This window comes from Arvicola amphibius, chromosome X, assembly GCF_903992535.2.
Source record: "Arvicola amphibius chromosome X, mArvAmp1.2, whole genome shotgun sequence".
NCBI lineage: Eukaryota > Metazoa > Chordata > Mammalia > Rodentia > Cricetidae > Arvicola > Arvicola amphibius.
This window is the reverse complement of record NC_052065.1, coordinates 51,360,159-51,379,325: the sequence shown is the minus strand read 5'-3', so window position 1 is coordinate 51,379,325 and position 19,167 is coordinate 51,360,159. Positions and strand designations below refer to the sequence as shown.

Here is a 19,167-nt window from a genome sequence, read left to right as displayed (position 1 = left end):
AAGCTAGAAGGCAAGGACTGTCCTTGTCCTTACACTTGCCTGTGTGCCGAGGTATGCGTGTGCTTGCACTCTCAAGATAAATAAAAATGATGTTGTGTCTTTGAAATATTTTATGGCTATTTATGTATGCTTTGTTCTGACAGGAATTTTAAACTTGAGTTTATAAGATTTTTCTTTATTCTGTTAGATTTAAAATTATTGTCTATGACATGTTTATTTAAAAATTTTCAGTACTCAAAGTCTCACTCCTTATGTCATAAACAAGTGATCCAGTGGATTAAGTATAAGATATCATAGTTGATGGAAGAGTCATATAGTAGGTGGTAGATTTGGAGTAGAATTATGATCAAATAAGCTTCATAATCTGTTAAAGTTTCCCATGTGATATTTCTGAAAATGATTTATGGCTAAAGATGGATCTGCTGGAAATACTACCACTGCAAGCATTATTAGTGCAATGACTGGTGCTTACATTTACTGACAATAATAAAAATTTCCCATGTTTCCTTTTCAAGATTAGTAGTAAATTCTGGCTGAAATATAGTACAGGTAAAAATAGTTTGGCAATATTTTCTCAAAAAATTCGAGTTCTAATTTTAAAATAGTAATTTTTATTTAGAGAATTTATTGTAAGGATAGTTTATAAAAACTGTAGGTATAAAGGAAAATTCCATACCAGTAGCTGAATTTTAGTTCTTGAGATTTTTTAAAATGGTTTTAATTTTTATGTTAAATTACTTAAGTAAAAAATACCCTGGCCAGGCGGTGGTGGCGCACGCCTTTAATCCCAGCACTTGGGAGGCAGAGGCAGGCGGATCTCTGTGAGTTCAAGGCCAGCCTGGTCTACAAGAGCTAGTTCCAGGACAGGCTCCAAAACTACAGAGAAACCCTGTCTCAAAAAACCAAAAAAAAAAAAAAAAAGAATGTCCTGTTTTAGTTGTTTTAGTGCTGCTGAACACCCAGTATCCATGTGACCATTTATGTCATGGGAGAGACAATGCAAAAATGTGTGACATTGCCTTGACTTTTCAAGCAAGTGGTCACTTAATCTAGATTCTCTCCAGAACTACTTGGCTAGCCTGGAACTCTCTATGTAGACTAAACTGGCCTCAAATTCAGATTTCTACCTGCTTCTGCCTACTTGCTGATTTTGTTTTAAAAATATCAGTCCTTAGGCTTCAAAACAGAGATAGTGCCTCAGAAATTCCATTTCCTAATCTGAACTCTTTACACTCGCCTTTACCCCAAAGGCTAATTAGTAAGTAATAATCTGCGCTCTTTAAATTTGCTACTTTTTTGTTACTACTCTGGGACTCTCACCTCCAATCTAACTAAAAGGAACACTTGTTAGTGTAATTGAATAGTGAAAACTTTATCATTGGCCAAAGGATAGTTATTTAGCAAATGCTTTATTTTCTGCTTTTATAGTGTTTGGGATTAAACCCAACCTTTCATAAACTAGGCTAGTACTTACTACAGAGCTACACCCCCAACCCTTAATCAGATGCTTATTATGTTTTATCCAAAGAATTTTATTATCCTATGAGAATATTAGTGTAAATTTTTGTTAATAATACTCTCAGCATTCTATTGACTGGCTGGTGTGTGAAAATCTACATTGTAATGTTTTGAGATTTTTCAAGAATAATGAAGTAATTCTTAATTGTTTATCATTGATCCACTACAATGTATAATGAAACTAAAAATATTTTTATTTACATGTGGTTTTAGGAACCATACTGAGTTTGAAGTTGGCTGTTTTTATTTGGATTCCACTGTCTTCCAGACATTGTATATGCCTAGCATGTTTCCAATGTTATCATATTCATAGTAATGGCAAAGCTAATGCCATGGATAATTAGAACATTTAGTAGGTTTGGGTTCTGTTACTATTTTATAGTGAAAGGTCGTTCAGTATTAAAATTATTATATGCCCAGAGGAGTTGAGGTGAATTGATTTTGTAGATAGTGAAGCATTGTAAATTTCTGTATTTGAGGTCTTAAAAGTTCATGGTCAGCTTTTGTGCTATCACGTCACTAGGTGGAGATGTAGCATTGTTTAGTAGACTAGCCAAAGCAAAAGAGCTGCTTCTTGATTTCTCTCCCTCCCTCCCGTTCTCCCTCTCTGTTCCCCCCTTTTAAAACAGAAACGTTTTACATGTAATTGATGAGGTTTGTTATGTCCTAGGGAAAAATTGCAAATTTAGTGTAGTTTAAAATTCTAACCTTTTTCAGGGTAAAAATTCAACCCCACTTGAATATCTATTTTCACACTTCAAATTCTCTTAAAAAAATTTTCTGTTCTTATTGCTATTTTTGTTTTCTGTTTAATTGTATATTGTCATAATTGATCTGATGTCTCTGTCTTTGGTGCTTAATTCTAAAAGTTTAATGAGATATGAATTTTTAATGTGGCTACAAATAAAATTAGATAATTAGAATACAAAATTCTAATTTGGTAGCAACACAAGGTAAATGAACTTATAGTCTGAACATACCCTGTTCTTATCTTTGTATCATTTTAAGATGGTAATGTCAAATTTTAACATTGAAATTCTCTAGAGCCTATTTCTCTCCCTTCCTTTTCTTTCTTTTTTTCTCTTACCTCTTGAATCTAAAGCAAGTATATTCTCTATGCACAATGTTGGTTTGTCTCCAAGAAGTTGGTATGTAGCTGAGAACATTGTAAATGCACCAATCTGACTTTTGGAAATTGTAGAGGAAAACTAAAAGTCTTGTTCTGCTAGCCTGACAGACAGTTCCCACGTGTTTATAATGAGTTGTCATAGAGTTCATCACTTTCCTGTTCCTAGGCACATGAGAACCAAAAGCATAAACATGAATATTCCTAGCAGTATTTATTCATAATAGCAAAACAGTGTAAACAACTCAATTGTCTGTCGGCTGACAAATGGATGAAGAAAATGTGATTTATTTGTACAATGCCTATTACTGAAAATATTTTTATGCTGTGAAGTTTAAATACATGGAATGTGCTACTGGTTCATGTTATAGCATAGATGACCCTTGAATACATTGTCTTAGTTTCTTTTTCTTTTTGCTACAAGAGCAACTTAAGGGAGAAAGGGTTTATTTGGCTCTAAATTTCAGGTTACATTCCATCATGACAAGGGATTCATAGTGAAAGGAGCTTAGTAGAACTTAGTCACATTACATCCACAATCAGCATCAAAGAACAATGAACTAATGCTTGCATGCTAATGTTTAGCTTGTTTTCTCTACTCCTAGGCTATGGGGCTACTCACATTGGGCAGGTCTTCCTGCCTTAGTTAATATAATCAAGATGATCCCCCCAAGCCATTCCTATAGACCAGTGTCCCTCATTGAGACTCTTTTTTCCAGGGGATCCTAGATTATGTCAAGTTTACAGAACTAACATCACAAACACTATGCTGAGAGAAACCAGTCACCAAAGACCCATATCACAGGATTCAGTTACTTGATCTGTCCAGAATGGTAAATCAGATGAAGTAGGAAGGTGGTTGCTAAGGGCTGGGCAGAGAGGAATGACCGCTGACAGCGTGGGGCATCTTTTGCAGTGATAAAAATGTTAATTGTGATAAGGAGTGCTCAACTTGTCCGATAAAACTAAATACCACTTGGTTTCTCAGTCCTCCTCCACCGTCAGCCACATTCAGAGAGTCCGGTTTGGTCCCCTGTTCCATCAGTCCCATTCCAACTGGACTTGGTGGTCTCCCGTTAGATCTGTCCCACCGTCTCAATGGGTAAACACACTCCTCACGGTCCTGACTTCCTTGCTCATGATCTCCCTCCTTTTGCTCCTCATCAGGACCTTGGTAGCTCAATCCGGTGCTTCTATGTGGGGCTCTGTCATTTTCTCCGTCCAATGCCAGGTGAAGGTTCTGTGGTGATATGCAAGATATTCATGAGTATGGCAATAGGATCTGGACATTTCTGGCACCCTCTCCTCAGCTGCCCAAGCGATGAGCATGAACTCTACAGCATGGACGGGCTCACTGTGAGCCTTGTCAGTTTGGTTGCTCACATTCCTGGACTTAGGGGGAGCTGGGAGGACCTTGGACTTAACATAGTGAAGGGAACCCTGATGGCTCTTTGGCTTGGAGAGGGGCGGAGTGGGGGTATGGGTGGAAGGGAGGGGGAGGGAAGGAGGAGGAGGAGGGGAGGAGATGGAAATTTTTAATAAAAAAATGAGAAAAAAATATGTCATTCCCTAGGTTCTGAATAATTTAAAATAACTAATAGAGAAAATAAAATGTGTATTTTGACCCAAATACAATACCCACAATGAATAAACACTGTAATAACTCACAAAAAGCCCTAAATACCACTGAACTGCATGTTCACTATAAATGGGTGAATTGTATGAGAATTATGTGTCAGTTAAGGAAAGGGAGTTAACAAAAGGATGTGGTACCGAGCCAAGAAAAAGAAATTGATCATCTAAACAGGCACTAGATTAAGTTTTGTGTAACAGTGTAAAGAAGTGAAGACCCAAATCTTCTTCTCAGATTGGTTTTTGTTTTTTAAAATGGTTTACAGTTCAAGAGAGGTTAATAAATATGTCATAAGGCACTTTTACTTTTTTAATTTATTCCTTACCTTTTAAACTTTCTACAGCCCATCTTCTAGCTATTTTTGCCCCTCTTGGAAAGCAAACTCTTGCACCTTAGGGTTTATATCAGCTCTAAGCTATTATCCTTAACCAATTAAGGAACATTTTAAAGACAGCAGGTGGTTCTGATAACTGAAATTCTGTGTTTCATGAAAATCTGTTCACTCAATAACTTCTTATTGATGTTTCATTTGCCAATAACTGGAAAATCATGGCTGTTGGCATTTTTTAAGATTTATTTTATATGTATGAATGTTTTGCCTCCATTTATGTATGTATGTGTATCATACACATACCTGGTGCCTACAGAGGCCTTAGAGGGCATCAGATCCCCTGGCACTTGAGTTATGGATGGCTATGAGCAACCATGTGGGTAGAAAGTGAACTGGGGCCCTCCATAAGAGCAGAAAGTGCTCTAAACTGTGGAGCCAGGTCAGCAGCAGCTCACGGGTCTCTCCAGGTCTGACCGTTGCCAGTTTTTTAAATTACAGAAAGTATTATTTTACTACAACTTACTCAGATTCTGTGATGTTCAGAAGAATAGTCCTAGGTTTATAAATTTTCATGAGAAATCTTTTAGCAGTCTGTTTAAAAGTTAAATACTTGTGTGTTTAGCGTAAACCTAGCTTTATTATTACTAATCTATGATTTTGATATGGCTGTGGTTGTTAAATCTTAGTAAAGATAAATGTTTTAGTCGTAGTAATGTGTTGAAGCCAAAAGACTGCTTTAAAAGTTGGTATTTGACCCATTTAAAGTCAGTTTAGACAAATTGACCTTATTTCTGTATATACACCCACATGCTTATATCTATGTAATTCAACAATTAAATTGCTCTTTCTTCCAGATGCATATGAAACAGCAAAGCTGCTCTGTGAACAGTATTACCTGGTTGCCCCAGAGCTGGAAGTAGAAGAATTCAATGGTAAAAGACAAAACATTTTAGATGAGATCGGACGGGGTCAGGATGGTATGGCATAGACAAGAAAAGTATTTTAATGTTAAGTACAAAGAAGGTGACTTAAATGCTGATCTTATACAAGCTGTTTTTCCAAGAGATCCTAAAATGGTGTGTGTTTCCATCTTCATGTCCCTTCAGTCAGCTGGGATATTACTGTAAGTCACTTTGGATAGGAATGTGCAGCATGGCTTGTGTTCAGAAGCCTTTTCCGTTCACTTTGGGGCTTAATCTTGTGCTGCCACCTCTCCTTTTATATTCAATTTTTTCCGCTTAGCCTCCAGTTCCCGCTTTTCATTATTATAGGAAAGCTATCTCAAAGGAAAATTCTTGATGTCCATATAGAGTTCTGTTGACATTTATTAAGTGCTGCTTCAACTAATGGTGTTTCAGGCAACGACTGCAAAACAGACTTTATTTCTTGAGTCTCAAGCATAAAAACCTCAGACCACATTTTTCTGTGACTTTTAAAAGTGTACTATTAGAGGGAGTACTCATATTCCGTTCATCTTATTTTAGAAAGCCGACAGACCTCTATTACCATCCACTACAGCCACTAGGCCCAGGATAAGGGAAGACTCATAGCCAAAACATTTAACGTGGTTTTAAAAGGGAGAAAAGAAATGTCAGCTGTAATAATCCCAAAGAAAAGTACACATAATTGAGCAAGCCTTTAGATGACTCCTAGAGAATGTTGTTTAAACTTAAAAGAAAACAAACTGTAAAATGTTTTTCATTTCCTTGAGACTTGGACTGAAAAGGTTGAATTGAATTCTGAGGCTGTTTATATAACTAATGATGCAGTTGCCACAAGATAGACTAAGCACTCAGCTTGCTTCTCAGGCCCCATTATAGCCACAATAAAAGGATCTCATAAAAACAGCAAAAGAAGCCAAGGAGGCTTATAAGTGGACCTCTGTATTAGTCCCTTCAGACTACTAAACAAAACCATCAGAGACTGGGTGGATTAAATAACACATTTGTTTCCCATGGGTCTAGAACCTGGGAAGTACAAGATTGTGGTGCAAACAGATTTGGTATATGGCAAAGGCCTATTTTCTGACTTGCAGATGATTTCTTGCTGGGTCTTTACATGTAGGAAGGGGCAAAGAGCTCCCTGGGGTCTTTTTTGGAAGAACACTAATCTCATTCGTGAGGTTCCACTCATGAATATTCCACTCCCAAAGGGCCCACCTCTAAGTACCATCACTTTAGGAACTAAGTTTTCATTTGTGAATGGAGAGAGATAGAGACACTGAGTCCCGGAAACCCATAGTGTTAACTCCTGGGAGAATCCAGCTGATAGGACAGGGCAGGACCAACCAGAGAGCAGTAGACTGCTGCCCAGATGGCAACCAGTTTTTCCAGTTACCCCAAAGAGGGACTGTGGGAGCAGAGCTGAGTGATGCAAACAACTAGAACAGAAAGGAAGCCGAAGGCTAGAGAGTAGTTAGCTGAAAGCTGGTCTAAGAGAAGTCTGGAGAGGTGACAGAAATAGCTTACTCTGTCTAGGCTCTGCTACCAACAGCAAAATGAGTGGATGCTGTTTAAGAACAACTTACAGGTCAGGTTATGTGAATAATATTGCTCCAAAGTAAAGCCTTCATTTTAGCATTTGAAGGCCTCCCTGGTCATAGGATACCTTACTAACAGCTTATTCTAAAACCAGTGAAATCTTGATTAGGTTTTAAAAACTCCAAGTCAGACTTCTCGCTATGGACAATCTCCAAAGGGAAAGTAACACTAGCTACCTCAAGTGATGAATTCAGTTTAACTAAACAAAATCACAACCATGGTATGTCATGGTATGTCAGACTAGTGTTGAGTTTCTCTGATGTACTTTTACTGCCAGAATATGTCCCTCTTTACCAAATTCTGAGAAAGAATTATTTTAAACCCCAAATTCTATGTCTAGGTAAACCTTCAACTGAGGCAGGGTTATCAGGGCATGCCCCAGGAGCCTACTTCCAGCTAGCTCCCACCTCCTGTTTCCCACCATCTTCCAGTACTGTCATCAAATTACGAACCTGTCAGTGGATTAAGCATTCATTGCGTCAGAGCCTTCTTGATAAATCCATTCTCTTCCCTAAAGCCTCTCACCTGGCAGCTAGTCAAGCCTTTCTCTGAGTCTGAGTGAATAGTTGAGATTAAAAGCATGGCAGTGCTGTTGAGTCTAGTTTACCACCCCTTCTCAGTTGCTTCATATTCTTAGAAATGCCTCCTGGAATTGATGGTGGATTTTTCCCCCCAATTTGAAAAATTTCAAGTAATGTTTGTATGTTCATGTGTAATTTTCAGAATACCATGACACAAATGATAGTATTCCCATTTTGCTGAACAAAGTTGGAAAGAATTTGACTGATTTGCTCCAAGGTCACTAAGCCACAGTGAATGAAGTTGACTGTGTTTTTGCTCAGTTATGTCACTAAATATGGAACTCTGTATTATTAGTCTTTTTAATGAAGGTTTGTTTTATGAACTTGAAAAATAGAATATAAGCATCATTTTTTATTTTCTCTCACCTTGGGTCCTTATTCATTGATGGTTTGTCTCTGTTTCAGCCAAAGCACCAAACAAACCTATTCAGGTAGTTTATGTGCCCTCACATCTGTTTCACATGCTATTTGAGTTGTTCAAGGTAAGTGGGATTTTAAAGCATGGGAAGAAGTCTTCGTTTTAAATGGCTTTGATTCTGGGCATAATGGATTCATTAGATTAGCATAAGAAAAAGATTTTGCATAACCATTTTAAAAGTCTATTTCTGATATCCTGTGGGCTTTATACTCTGTAAACTGTGAGATAAAAATTGCTGTGTACAGTATGGTTTTGTGAATATTAGTTCATATTGATTTTGAAGCTTAATTGCACTTTGGTAACTTCACATCAAATCCATACTGTTTTTCTTTCAGTTAAAAGATTAGAGATGCTTTTTGGGTTTTCAGGTCTGGCAAAGGTTTTATTGTTTATTACCATACCCAGATAAAAACACATTTCTATATATCTATGATTCTGAAGCATTAACCGTGTTAATACATAGTTGTTTCAGTTCTGAGAGATCCTGTAACTGTTTTATAATTTGAATAAGTTCAGAAGACCTGATAGAGACAGGAGAGGAAGAGTGTGGAGCCTGGGCTAAAAAAGGAAAGAAAACCTTTTTTATTTTTTAGACTCTATGGCCTAAGCTGTTGCTTTTGGTTACAAAGTATCCAGTGCTATTTGTGGTAGTAGTGTTATGTGTACAGGATATTTGAGCTAACATTTCATCCCCTTTAATGTATAAAACACTAAACTGCACACCTAAAGGATCAGTTGTGCTGTTGTCTTCCCAAGAGCCAGACTGCTGCTGGTGCGTCACTAATGTACTCATTCGATTGTGAGCGTTCTCTTCATTTGTGACCTTTCAGAATTTCTTTTTAATGGATATTTTATCCTTTTTTTCAATCCAATGGTTAATTTTTGTGGGAAGTATGACTCTCTTCACTTTCTAAGTGATAGGTAGGGTTTCAAGTGCAGCCTCAGTACATGTCAGTCATACAAACATGCTTTGTGGTTGAGCTGAATAATTTTAAAACCCTAAAGCCACCAGGCTTGGAAGCATGTCCCTTTACTTCCATTACTGGACAGATAAAGACAGGTGTATCTCTATGAATTCAAGGCCAGGCTAGTCTACATAGTGAGATCCAGTCTCAGCTGCTCCCCTCCCCCCAAAAAATCTGTAGAGCCAAACAGAAGGCAAGAAGAACGTTTAACAATTAAATGCAAAATGGAACATCAGGAAAATTTTCTGATAGAAAAAAATCCATGTAAATCTTATTAATAATAGCTCCACAAAATAATCATCACATACAAATAATCGTGTGCTTATTTCTTTTTTGAAGTTGTGGTTTTTCATGACTAGGGCTAGCTCAGTGGTAGAGTACATGCTTAGCCTGTGCATGGCTCTGGGTTCTACTCAGCACCAAAAATAATGAATACATTTAACTTAATTATACTTCGTGAGTCAGAAGCATGGTTTTTCAAGAAGAGCTTATTGTTTCAGAACTCCATGAGAGCAACAGTTGAACTACATGAAAACAGAAAAGAGGGCTACCCACCTGTTAAAACTCTTGTCACTCTGGGTAAAGAAGACTTGTCCATTAAGGTAAGCTTTTGTTTCCGTTTTACTTTAATCATCAGTTGATTTAATAGTATGTATTTAATATTATGAGAGTGAAGGAAGGAAAATTGACATTTCTTGAGTGTGCTATTTGTGAGTAAAGTCATGTATCAGTGCTTTCTTATCAATGAACTGAACACATACATAGTGGTAGTCCCATAAGTTGCTATTGTTTAGTGACATTGTAGTAATTCTGTATAAGCCTTCTAAGATATTTGCCTGATGGCATTGACTAATGGCACATTTCTCAATGTGTCCCTGTCATTTATGGAAATGTGACTATTTAGTGCTGGATTCTTGACTTTGGTTACCTCGCTGACTGTACATGAGCAGGACCTCAGTCCCGAGCCTATCAGATTTGCTGCGTTATTCTGTCTCCTTTGTTTACACTGTCCCCAAAGGAGCTACTTTTCAATGGCAGCTCACAACCCTTTCTCACTTTAGAACCTTATAACGTGTGCTTTATCTAATGAACTCTCCTCACCTCCTTAAGCACAGATTTGACTCCCCTTTTATTTTTAACATTTTGTGCACTGCAGATAAGTGACCTAGGTGGTGGAGTCCCTCTTCGGAAAATAGACCGTCTTTTCAACTACATGTATTCAACTGCCCCTCGACCCAGCCTGGAGCCTACAAGAGCTGCTCCCTTGGTAAGCATGACAAACTGCTGCAGAAAGAAAGGTCTTTAACACAGGGATAGAGACTTTCCCATCTCCTTAGGTGGTTGTACTAGCCTTACTTAAAAGAGGCTGTTTCTGGTATGGGTGGGAACAGAGGCACCTTTTTGCCTTACTGTTTAGTTTGTAAGTTCTTTGGACAAAGTGCTTTTCTAATTTGTCTAAGAAACACTCCAGGCTGGAGAGATGGCTCAGTGGTTAAGAGCGCTGCTTGCTTTCCTAAAGGTCCTGAGTTCAATTCCCAGCAACTACATGGTGGCTTACAACCATCCATAATGAGATCTGGTGCTCCCTTCTGGCCTGTAGGCTTGCATGCAGGCAGAATACTATATATACAATAAATAAATGTTAAAAAAAGAAACACTCCAAGCTGAGTGTTTCACTTCCAAATACAGTGTGTAAAAGCTTTTCCCTGTGATAAGATTGCTGCAGGAGGGCAGCTTGTCATCATGCACCACCCTCGGGGAGGTGGCCATTACCCATGGGTGAGCAGAGACGACTGGGTAGAGTGTAGCAGTTTAGTAGAAGATACTTTAGTGCTGCATACCTTACAGGCCCAAGTCACCCAGAGCCTTTGGGTCACCACTGTCAAATTTGTTTATATAATTAAAATATTTATATAACATTAAAGTTTCATAATCTAAGCATAAAACATATAGGTGATGTATGTATTTTCAGAGGTCTCTGTGTAGCACTCTAGAAATAACCTTCAGCCTTATTCAGTCAGTGAGAAAAGCCTCTGGTTACCATGGTAGCATTTATTCCTGGTAGGGCCATACTCTCTTCCCCTGCTGAGTGTTTCTAATTGACAAACAACAATTGAACCCTTTGTCATTAAACACAGCAATGTATCTATCAGTCTGCAAAATGGCTCAGGGTATAAATTAAGTTTCATTTTAAAGTCCTACCTGAGTGATAAGCACATAAGATTATATTTTATTTGTATGAATAAAATCAAACACTATGCATTGTTATTTGAGGCAGAGTTTGTTAACTCAGCATGTGGAAAACTGAGGAAGTCATTTATACAGAATTCAAGAAAATTCATAAAAGATCAATTTGAAATAGTATTACCTTGACCAGGGTCTGGTACAAATTTTGCATTTTTGCCAGTTGTTTAAAAATAATACGGATTATCCCAGTTTTTAAAATAGCATCCTGTAGATAGCTTTATGCCACAGTTGTTTGTTTGTTCTGGGAAACAGAGGACTCTCAGACCATTATTTATCCAATCCACCTTCCCATTACGTAAATGTGGGAAAGGATCAAAGCAAATTAATGCTAGAGCTGGTACTGGCTGTCTGTGGACTTCTAGCATACTGTTGTGGCTGCTCTTGAAGAGGTGCTTCCATCAGCATCTCTCCCAGTTAATAAACTGTCCTCACCTTTGAAGTGGGTACATGACTGTGTCGTACTAGAAAAGAGTTTCCTTTCCAGATGGCTTAGTTTTACCCATCTGTATCTTCCTTCATACACTGTTTTTTAATTGAACAAATTTTAAACTGTTTTCATGTATAAGTGTTTGCTGCATATTTGTATGTATGTGTACCTCATGCATGCCTAGTACCAGAGAGCATCGGATCCTCTGACTGAAGTTATGGATGCTTGTGATCAACCACGAGGGTGCTGGGAAGGGTCTTCTGCAAGAGCAGCAAGTGCACATCACTGCTGAGCCATCCCTGGAGCCCTGAATACAGACTTTTCAAATTTGATTTATTGTATGTGTGTGGAAGGCACAGTTTACTTGAGTGGAATTCCCTCCCCTTACCTATTTGCTGACTCCAGGGTTTGAACTCAGGCTGTCAGGTTTGCACAGCTTTGACCCACTGCACCTTCCCAGCACAGAGCTGTCTTTTTATGTGATGGTGGCTTTGAGGCGGAGTCTGATGTCATCCAGGTGGGCTGAGATCTAGCTGAAGCTAGGATGACCCTGAGTTCTTGATCTTCCTGCTTGGAGGACAGACCTGTGTGCCACCTCATTTAGGAGGTGCTGGGAAATTGAATCCAGGGCCTTTGGTGTGCTAGGCTGGCACTCTACCCACTGAGCTCCAGCCCCAGGACTGAAATGATTTTAATAACACCAATGTATTCATAGGTTCCCTGCTTATTTAGATAAATTTATAGATGGTACCTTTTTATTACTAGAATGGTACTAGTCTGTGTCCTGTTGATAGTGCTGGGCGGGTGATGCCTATGTATGCTGTAAGTATTGAACCGTCCTGCCTCTATTTATGCAATGGAGCCAAATGATACTTTGGGAAGCAGATTTGTCCCTGACAAGGCACAGCCTGAAAGCTGTTTGGCACAGCATGAAACAACTTAGACCATGACACAGCGTGATCCCCCACATGTCCAAAATTTCCTGTTTGGGGAATATCTACTCTGCCTGTTAATTCTTTGATACTCCGGGAGGTCAGAGGACAACTCTGTGGAGTCAATTCACTGCTTCTATCTTTATGTGGATCCCAGGTGTTGAACTCAGGTCCTCAGGTTTGTCAGCAAAACTGAGTTTTACTGTGTGATAGATACTACAGAGAGGTAGCCTTTATTATGCCATGGAATCTTTACACGCTCGGAGGCAAGCTTTTCATCTCAGGTGAAAAAAGTCTTAAAGAAGTTGAACGAACTGCTCAGTCACACAGAAACAGAGATTTCAGCTTAGATCTGTCAGAGTCAGAAGCATGTGTGACCCTAGCCCTATTTCCTTAAGGTGCTGTTCCTGATCCAGATTTACTCCAGAGTTAAAGCTTACATAATAGCATCTCCCCATACCCACCTGTGGCCCACTACAAAGTCACTGACTTTAGTATTGTTTTTATTCTTGCCAACATCTGTGACCTTTAGTTTAAAAAATATATTGACTGTCAGTTTGATGACTTTAAAATATAGGAAGGCACTAATTTTTTTATTTCTAAAAAACACATTCACTGTGTTAACATGCTGTAGCTTTTCCAGATCCTTAAGAAGGAACCTCTAAGGAATTTTTTCAGTGGCTTAGTCTTGTTATTAGCAAATTTCAACTCTTGTCAGGCATTGGAAGTGAATGCCTTTAATCCCAGCACTCTGGGTGGCAGAGGCAGGAGGATTTCTGAGTTTGAAACCAGCCTAGGGTACAGAGCGAGTTCTAGGACAGCCAGGGCTATAAAGGAGAGTCTGTCTTAAAAAACCACAAAAAAGGAGAGAAAAAAAATTCAACTCTTGTGTTATTAGTTCTCTTCTCAGACAGCAGAGAAATCTGATAAAGAAACTTGGAAGTAAATGTGGTTTTGTGTTATCATCAGAACAAATTCTACTTGATTGGGCATTCACTTTTTATTTAAGAATTTTGTATTTTTATCACATTCACTTCGCACCCCTCCGCCGACGTCTACCTTCTATCCCTACTCCCTCCACTTCACACCTGTACCTTTTTTTTTTAAAGAAGGCATTATTGTGCAGCAGATATCCTGGTCATCATAACAATCCTCTGGCCACCTTTCCAAGATGCTCTCTGAGCCCTAAGTATAGGAATTGTGTTATAGGTTTGTCATGTTGGACAAGCACCCTATGGTCAGTAGCTCTCAGCATTTTTACCAGTTGTAGCTTTCCATAATGGTGTCTGTCTCCTGCAAACAGAAGCTCCTTTGTTGAGAGGTGAGAGCTACACTAATCTGTGGATGTAAGTGTACACTTTTTAAAAGTAACCCTTGGAGCTCAGGGTTGTTCAGTTGGTAGAGTCCTTGCCTAGCATGCATGGAGCTCTGGCTTCCATCCCCAGCACTGCAGAAACCAGGCATGGTGGTTCAGGGCCTAAAATCCTAGTACATAGGAGTTAGAGGTAAGAGGAACATGAGCTCAGGGTCAGCCTCAGATACATAACGAGTTTAAGGCCAGCCTAGGATATGTGAAGCCCTATTTCAGAAAAAGTTACCTTGACCTTATGCTCAGACATAGGTTAAAATTTACTTTAAAATGCTTTTAAAAAACAATCAAAAATGAATTTTTTTCTGTTACCCAAACTTGACAATTTTTTTAATAAAATGGGGAATTTTTTGGTCACAGATTATAGACACAGTGTTATTTATAAAGATGGAGTTACTAATTCATTTGATTTGGCTTCAGATCAGGGATTCGTTTTAATCTTCTGTAAATGGTCCCCTATGAAACATTTGTAACAGTCTCATTCTATTAATTTTCTTTTCTTAATAGGCTGGATTTGGTTATGGCTTGCCAATCTCTCGTCTGTATGCCAGATATTTCCAGGGCGATCTAAAACTGTATTCCATGGAAGGAGTGGGTACTGATGCTGTCATTTATCTGAAGGTACTGTGTTTTGTTTCTGTTAGTGTAAAGGCCTCTTGACTTTTTAAAGGTGCAAGTACCAGTAACTAGTTGAGAAGAGCACTGTATCATATCTTACCTTGAGATCAGATTTATGAAACCATGCTATGCCTCATGCTGATATTATGCCCAAATACAACAAAATGAGAATCGTAGAGGTATAAACCTTAATTTTTTTGATTTTTTTACAACCATGGATCTAAATTAGAATTTTTCAAAAGTATATGTTCATTGAAAAACCTAGTTTAAAAGAAAACTAATTTCCAGTAATCTGAAGTCTTCTAGTCTTTTGCTTTAATTTCTCAAGTTGTAAGAATTCAATAATGAAGCCGGGTGGTAGTGGTGCATGCCTTTAATCCTAACGTGGGAATCAGAGATAAAGCAGACAGATCTCCTGAGTTCAAGGCCGTCCTTGTCTGCAGAACAAGTTCCAGGACGGCCAGGACTATATAGTGGAGCCCTGTTTCACAAAAGCAAACTAAAAGAATTCAGTAATGATAATATGTTTATATAAAAAGATCTGTAGATCTTTATATCAAGCGAAGTAACTCAGAAACACAAATAGTGAATGTATGCTATCATGCAGGTCTTAGCTTTTATTTTGTGTATATGTGTATATCTGTACATTTGTGGAAATGAGCATCAGTATGGTCACAAAACTATAAGAGGTCCACGAGAGAAAAGAGATTTTGAGGATGGCTGGGAAGATAGTAGAACAGCACATGAAAGCAGAAAATTACTAGAGCTGGAAGAGAGAAGGGAGATGGCAAGAGACTCAGCAAAAACAAATTACATACAGAAATTCCCTAATGGAACTTTTACATTGTACATTGTGTTTTAAATTAACAAAATCATAATAATGGTCATTTAAAATGTTTATCTATGAACTAAGTTCTCTATAAGACAGTTTTTCTCATTTATTGGTGGCGTTAGACTTCTATTTCTGAATTCTAGAATTTTGGTATATTATTTCAATAGGCGGTAGAGGCATATAGTAACATTTAAAAGCTTCAAAGAGGGCAATGAAATGTGTCACTGCTGGCACAAGCCACACTACTTGTCCTCAAGAGGTACTGTGTTTTTGTTTCTTACGGATCCTCCTAGAGTTGATTTTTGGATTTTTAGGGATGGGGGATGTAGCTCAGTGGTGTAGATCCTTCCTAGAATGTACAAGGCTCTGGGTTTCATTCCATTATCACAGAAGTAAAACAAAAATCTGATAGAGGAGCTGGGTGTGGTAGCACACAACTTTAAGCCCAGCATGTGGAAGGCAGAGACAGGCTAGCCTGGTCTATGTAAAAACTTCCAGGCCAACCAGGGGTACACAGTGAGACCCTGGCTCAAAAAATAGCAACATCAAGAAGCTATAATAGACTTGGTTCTGCATTTAGAAATAGATTTAAGAAATGAATCTTAAAGACATTTCAGCAGCTTGGTGTTATCTCATAACTTTGGAATGTATCTTGCAGAACTTTGCACATGTTTGTGCAGAACTGACTCATTCTTTTTAGCCATGCCCTAGTATATTACTGGACAAGTTATCACAGTCTCACTCATTATTTGGATGTCAGTGGATCTCAACATGGGCTTTGTCTGCTTGCTCTGATGCTAGGAATGGAGCCCAGAGCCTCCTACCATGCCACTCCATGCTTTCTATTGCTAAGCTACATTCCCAGCCCCTAAATGATGTGATGTTTAATATCGCTTGTTGGCAAATGTTTATGAGACTTTATTTCTTCTGGGGCCGTTTTAGGGAAGCAGTTGCCTATTAAATAAAAATGCTTGATCTAAGCTGTACTGTCAGTACTATTGAGTTTCGCAAAGCAGTATTGACTGAATTACAATGTACTTTGTTCCTGTCATATGTGTTTCAGTACTGATTTTTAGCGAGTGAGTGAGCAAATGATTTAGAGAGGGCTCAGGATCTTCCTCCTAGCCAGTCTAAGTACATCTGTAAAATAAATTTTAATATTTCTAAAACAAGAATGGTTACTTGTGTTTGAAAGAGTAAAATCTGGCTCAAACTTGTGAAGATTAAATACCATAAAATTTTCCATTTGTTCTGCATTTTGATTCTGAAAAGAAAGCTGGCTTTGCCCATTTCTTATTTAAAAAAAAAACTTGTTGTAAAAAAAAGAGTAAAATCTGTGAATTTCATGGGAGAAAAATAGTATCCTAGACCTTTGGTGTATGTCCTTTTTCTAATAGGCCCTTTCAAGTGAGTCCTTTGAGAGACTACCAGTTTTCAATAAGTCCGCGTGGCGCCATTACAAGACTACTCCTGAAGCTGATGACTGGAGCAATCCCAGCAGCGAACCAAGGGACGCATCAAAATACAAGGCTAAACTGTAAGAAACCACTTTGATTCCCATTAGAAAGTAACTGATTTGTCTTCAGAAAGTACCAAGCAGACAGTTGAACAATATTTTATGCCGTACATTCTGTGTGGTTTTATCACTGGAAAAGCAAAGCGATCCTTAGAGAAAAAAGATTGGAGAAAAACTTTTATGCTGAGGAGAACAAACAAGAATTGGGTAGCTAGAGTCATCATTTAAATGAAAATTCCCACCAGCCTGGGAATCCTTGCACTTTGGAGGTATTGACAGTGAGCAGGGGCTTATTCTACTGTGGATGTTGTTTTCAAACAATTAACTTTTCAGTTTGTTGTGAGTCTTATAGATTGACAGAAAGATGTTTACAGAATTGTTGTGGGTTTAACTGAAAAAAAAAAATGAAGCTGAAATGAATCAAAATGGACTCTATCCAGACAGTGAAGCATTATTTTAGTCCTTGAAAAGACGGGAATTCTGATACATGCTTCAACATAGATGAATTTTAAAGTCATTATTTGCTGTGCAACAGGCTATACTCAAAAGCATAAATAGTACTATTCCACTTTTATGAGATGCCTAGAGCAGTCATTTCAGAGAGTCTGAAGGTAGAAGTGTGGACGCCACGACTTCGGGGAAGTGGAATGAGGAATTGTTACTGAGTACAGATTTTCTGTGTGTGATGGTGAACAACACTCGGCGTAGGGAGTAGTGATGGTTGTGCAGTGGTGTGAATATGCCCAAGCAACTAGCTGTTCACTTAAAAGTAGCTGGCAGCTCGTTCTATATTATGTGTAGTTTATCACTGTAAATGATCAAAACTGAAAAGTTGTTGCTCATAGAACAGCTGTCATTGCTTTATGTTAATAAACTGTTGCTAGTTTATGTATATAAAACAGTCTAGTCTTTGGCTTCCAATTTTTCAATTTAAAATACTCTTTTATTAAATTGTGTGTTATAAAAAACAAAACAACAAAAAAATCTAGGCAATATTAAGTGAAAAAAGGAAAGAAAATCATTGTATTTCCACAACTCAGACATTGCTATGGGTACAATTTTGTGTATATTATTTTAGATAATCTGCTATTTGTATGTGTATGTATTTTCTCCAAGTGAGATCATTTTTCATACCGTTGGGCAATATGCATTTGTTTCATTTAACTATGTCTACTTTTCCATGTCAGTAGCTTTCATCTCATTAGTCATTTCCTGAATTTTCCAAACTGGGATCCATTCCAGAACTACATGGCATATCTGGATAGTCTCCAGTTGTTTTTAATCTAGAAAGTACTGTTGATGAAAGACCAGGTTAGCAAAACATCCCTACCTTGATGTGTTTAGTTCTTCTCTGCGGTATCATTTAATTTGTTCCTTATTCCCATATTTGATGGAAATCAAAGGTGTTATAAAGGTTCTTTTTTCATTTTTTTCCTGCTGGAATACTCCATCAGTACTGCTACAGAATTATATGTTTACACGCATGATTTCCAGTTGATCCATTATCGGTGATGCTAAGGGTACACCATAATTTAGGTGATGGCTATCGGATCTATCTATGGCAGTGGTTGGTTCTCAACCTTCCTAATGCTGTGACCCTTTAATATGGCTTTTCACATTGTGGTGACCCCCAACCATAAAATTATTTTTGTTGCTATTCTATAGCAGTAATTTTGCTACTGTTATGAGTCCTAATGTTGATTTTTTTTGAAGGTAGAAGTTTTTCAAAGGGGTCGCAATCCATAGGTTGAGAACCACTGCCCTGTAATATAATTCAGCTTTTTTCCCACTAGAACGTAATCCATATGGAGTCTTTTTGTTGTGGTGCTGTTTGTTTTTGGAAGGAAGTACGTTACAAAAGTATACTTACCCATCAGCCATTTATCTAATGGTTTTTATCCTAGTTAACCATTTGGGCCTGATAAGAACACCCACTCTTACAGTATAGCAAGTCCTACCCAGAGCATTTAGGCAAGGAAATAAATAAAAGACCCCCAAATTGGAAAGGAAGGAAAGAAGTTGAATTGTTCCTAAGTCAATATTTTATTAGTCTTTGTAAAATGATATAGTCTTAAAAAAATCATTCTTTGGTAACGATTGACTGATGTTCCTCT

At 38.0% G+C, this 19,167-nt stretch overlaps 1 protein-coding gene across 1 annotated transcript in view; it reads left to right on the top strand.

Moving 5' to 3' along the window:
- Pdk3 (pyruvate dehydrogenase kinase 3) overlaps positions 1–19,167 on the top strand; it is a 71,916-nt gene that overhangs the window by 48,813 nt on the left and 3,936 nt on the right. The window contains exons 6-11 of the mRNA XM_038317214.1: positions 5,463–5,540; positions 8,135–8,211; positions 9,613–9,714; positions 10,269–10,379; positions 14,595–14,708; positions 16,935–17,074. Of these exons, the coding sequence (XP_038173142.1) occupies positions 5,463–5,540; positions 8,135–8,211; positions 9,613–9,714; positions 10,269–10,379; positions 14,595–14,708; positions 16,935–17,074 (622 nt within the window). The remainder of the gene's footprint in view (positions 1–5,462; positions 5,541–8,134; positions 8,212–9,612; positions 9,715–10,268; positions 10,380–14,594; positions 14,709–16,934; positions 17,075–19,167) is intronic.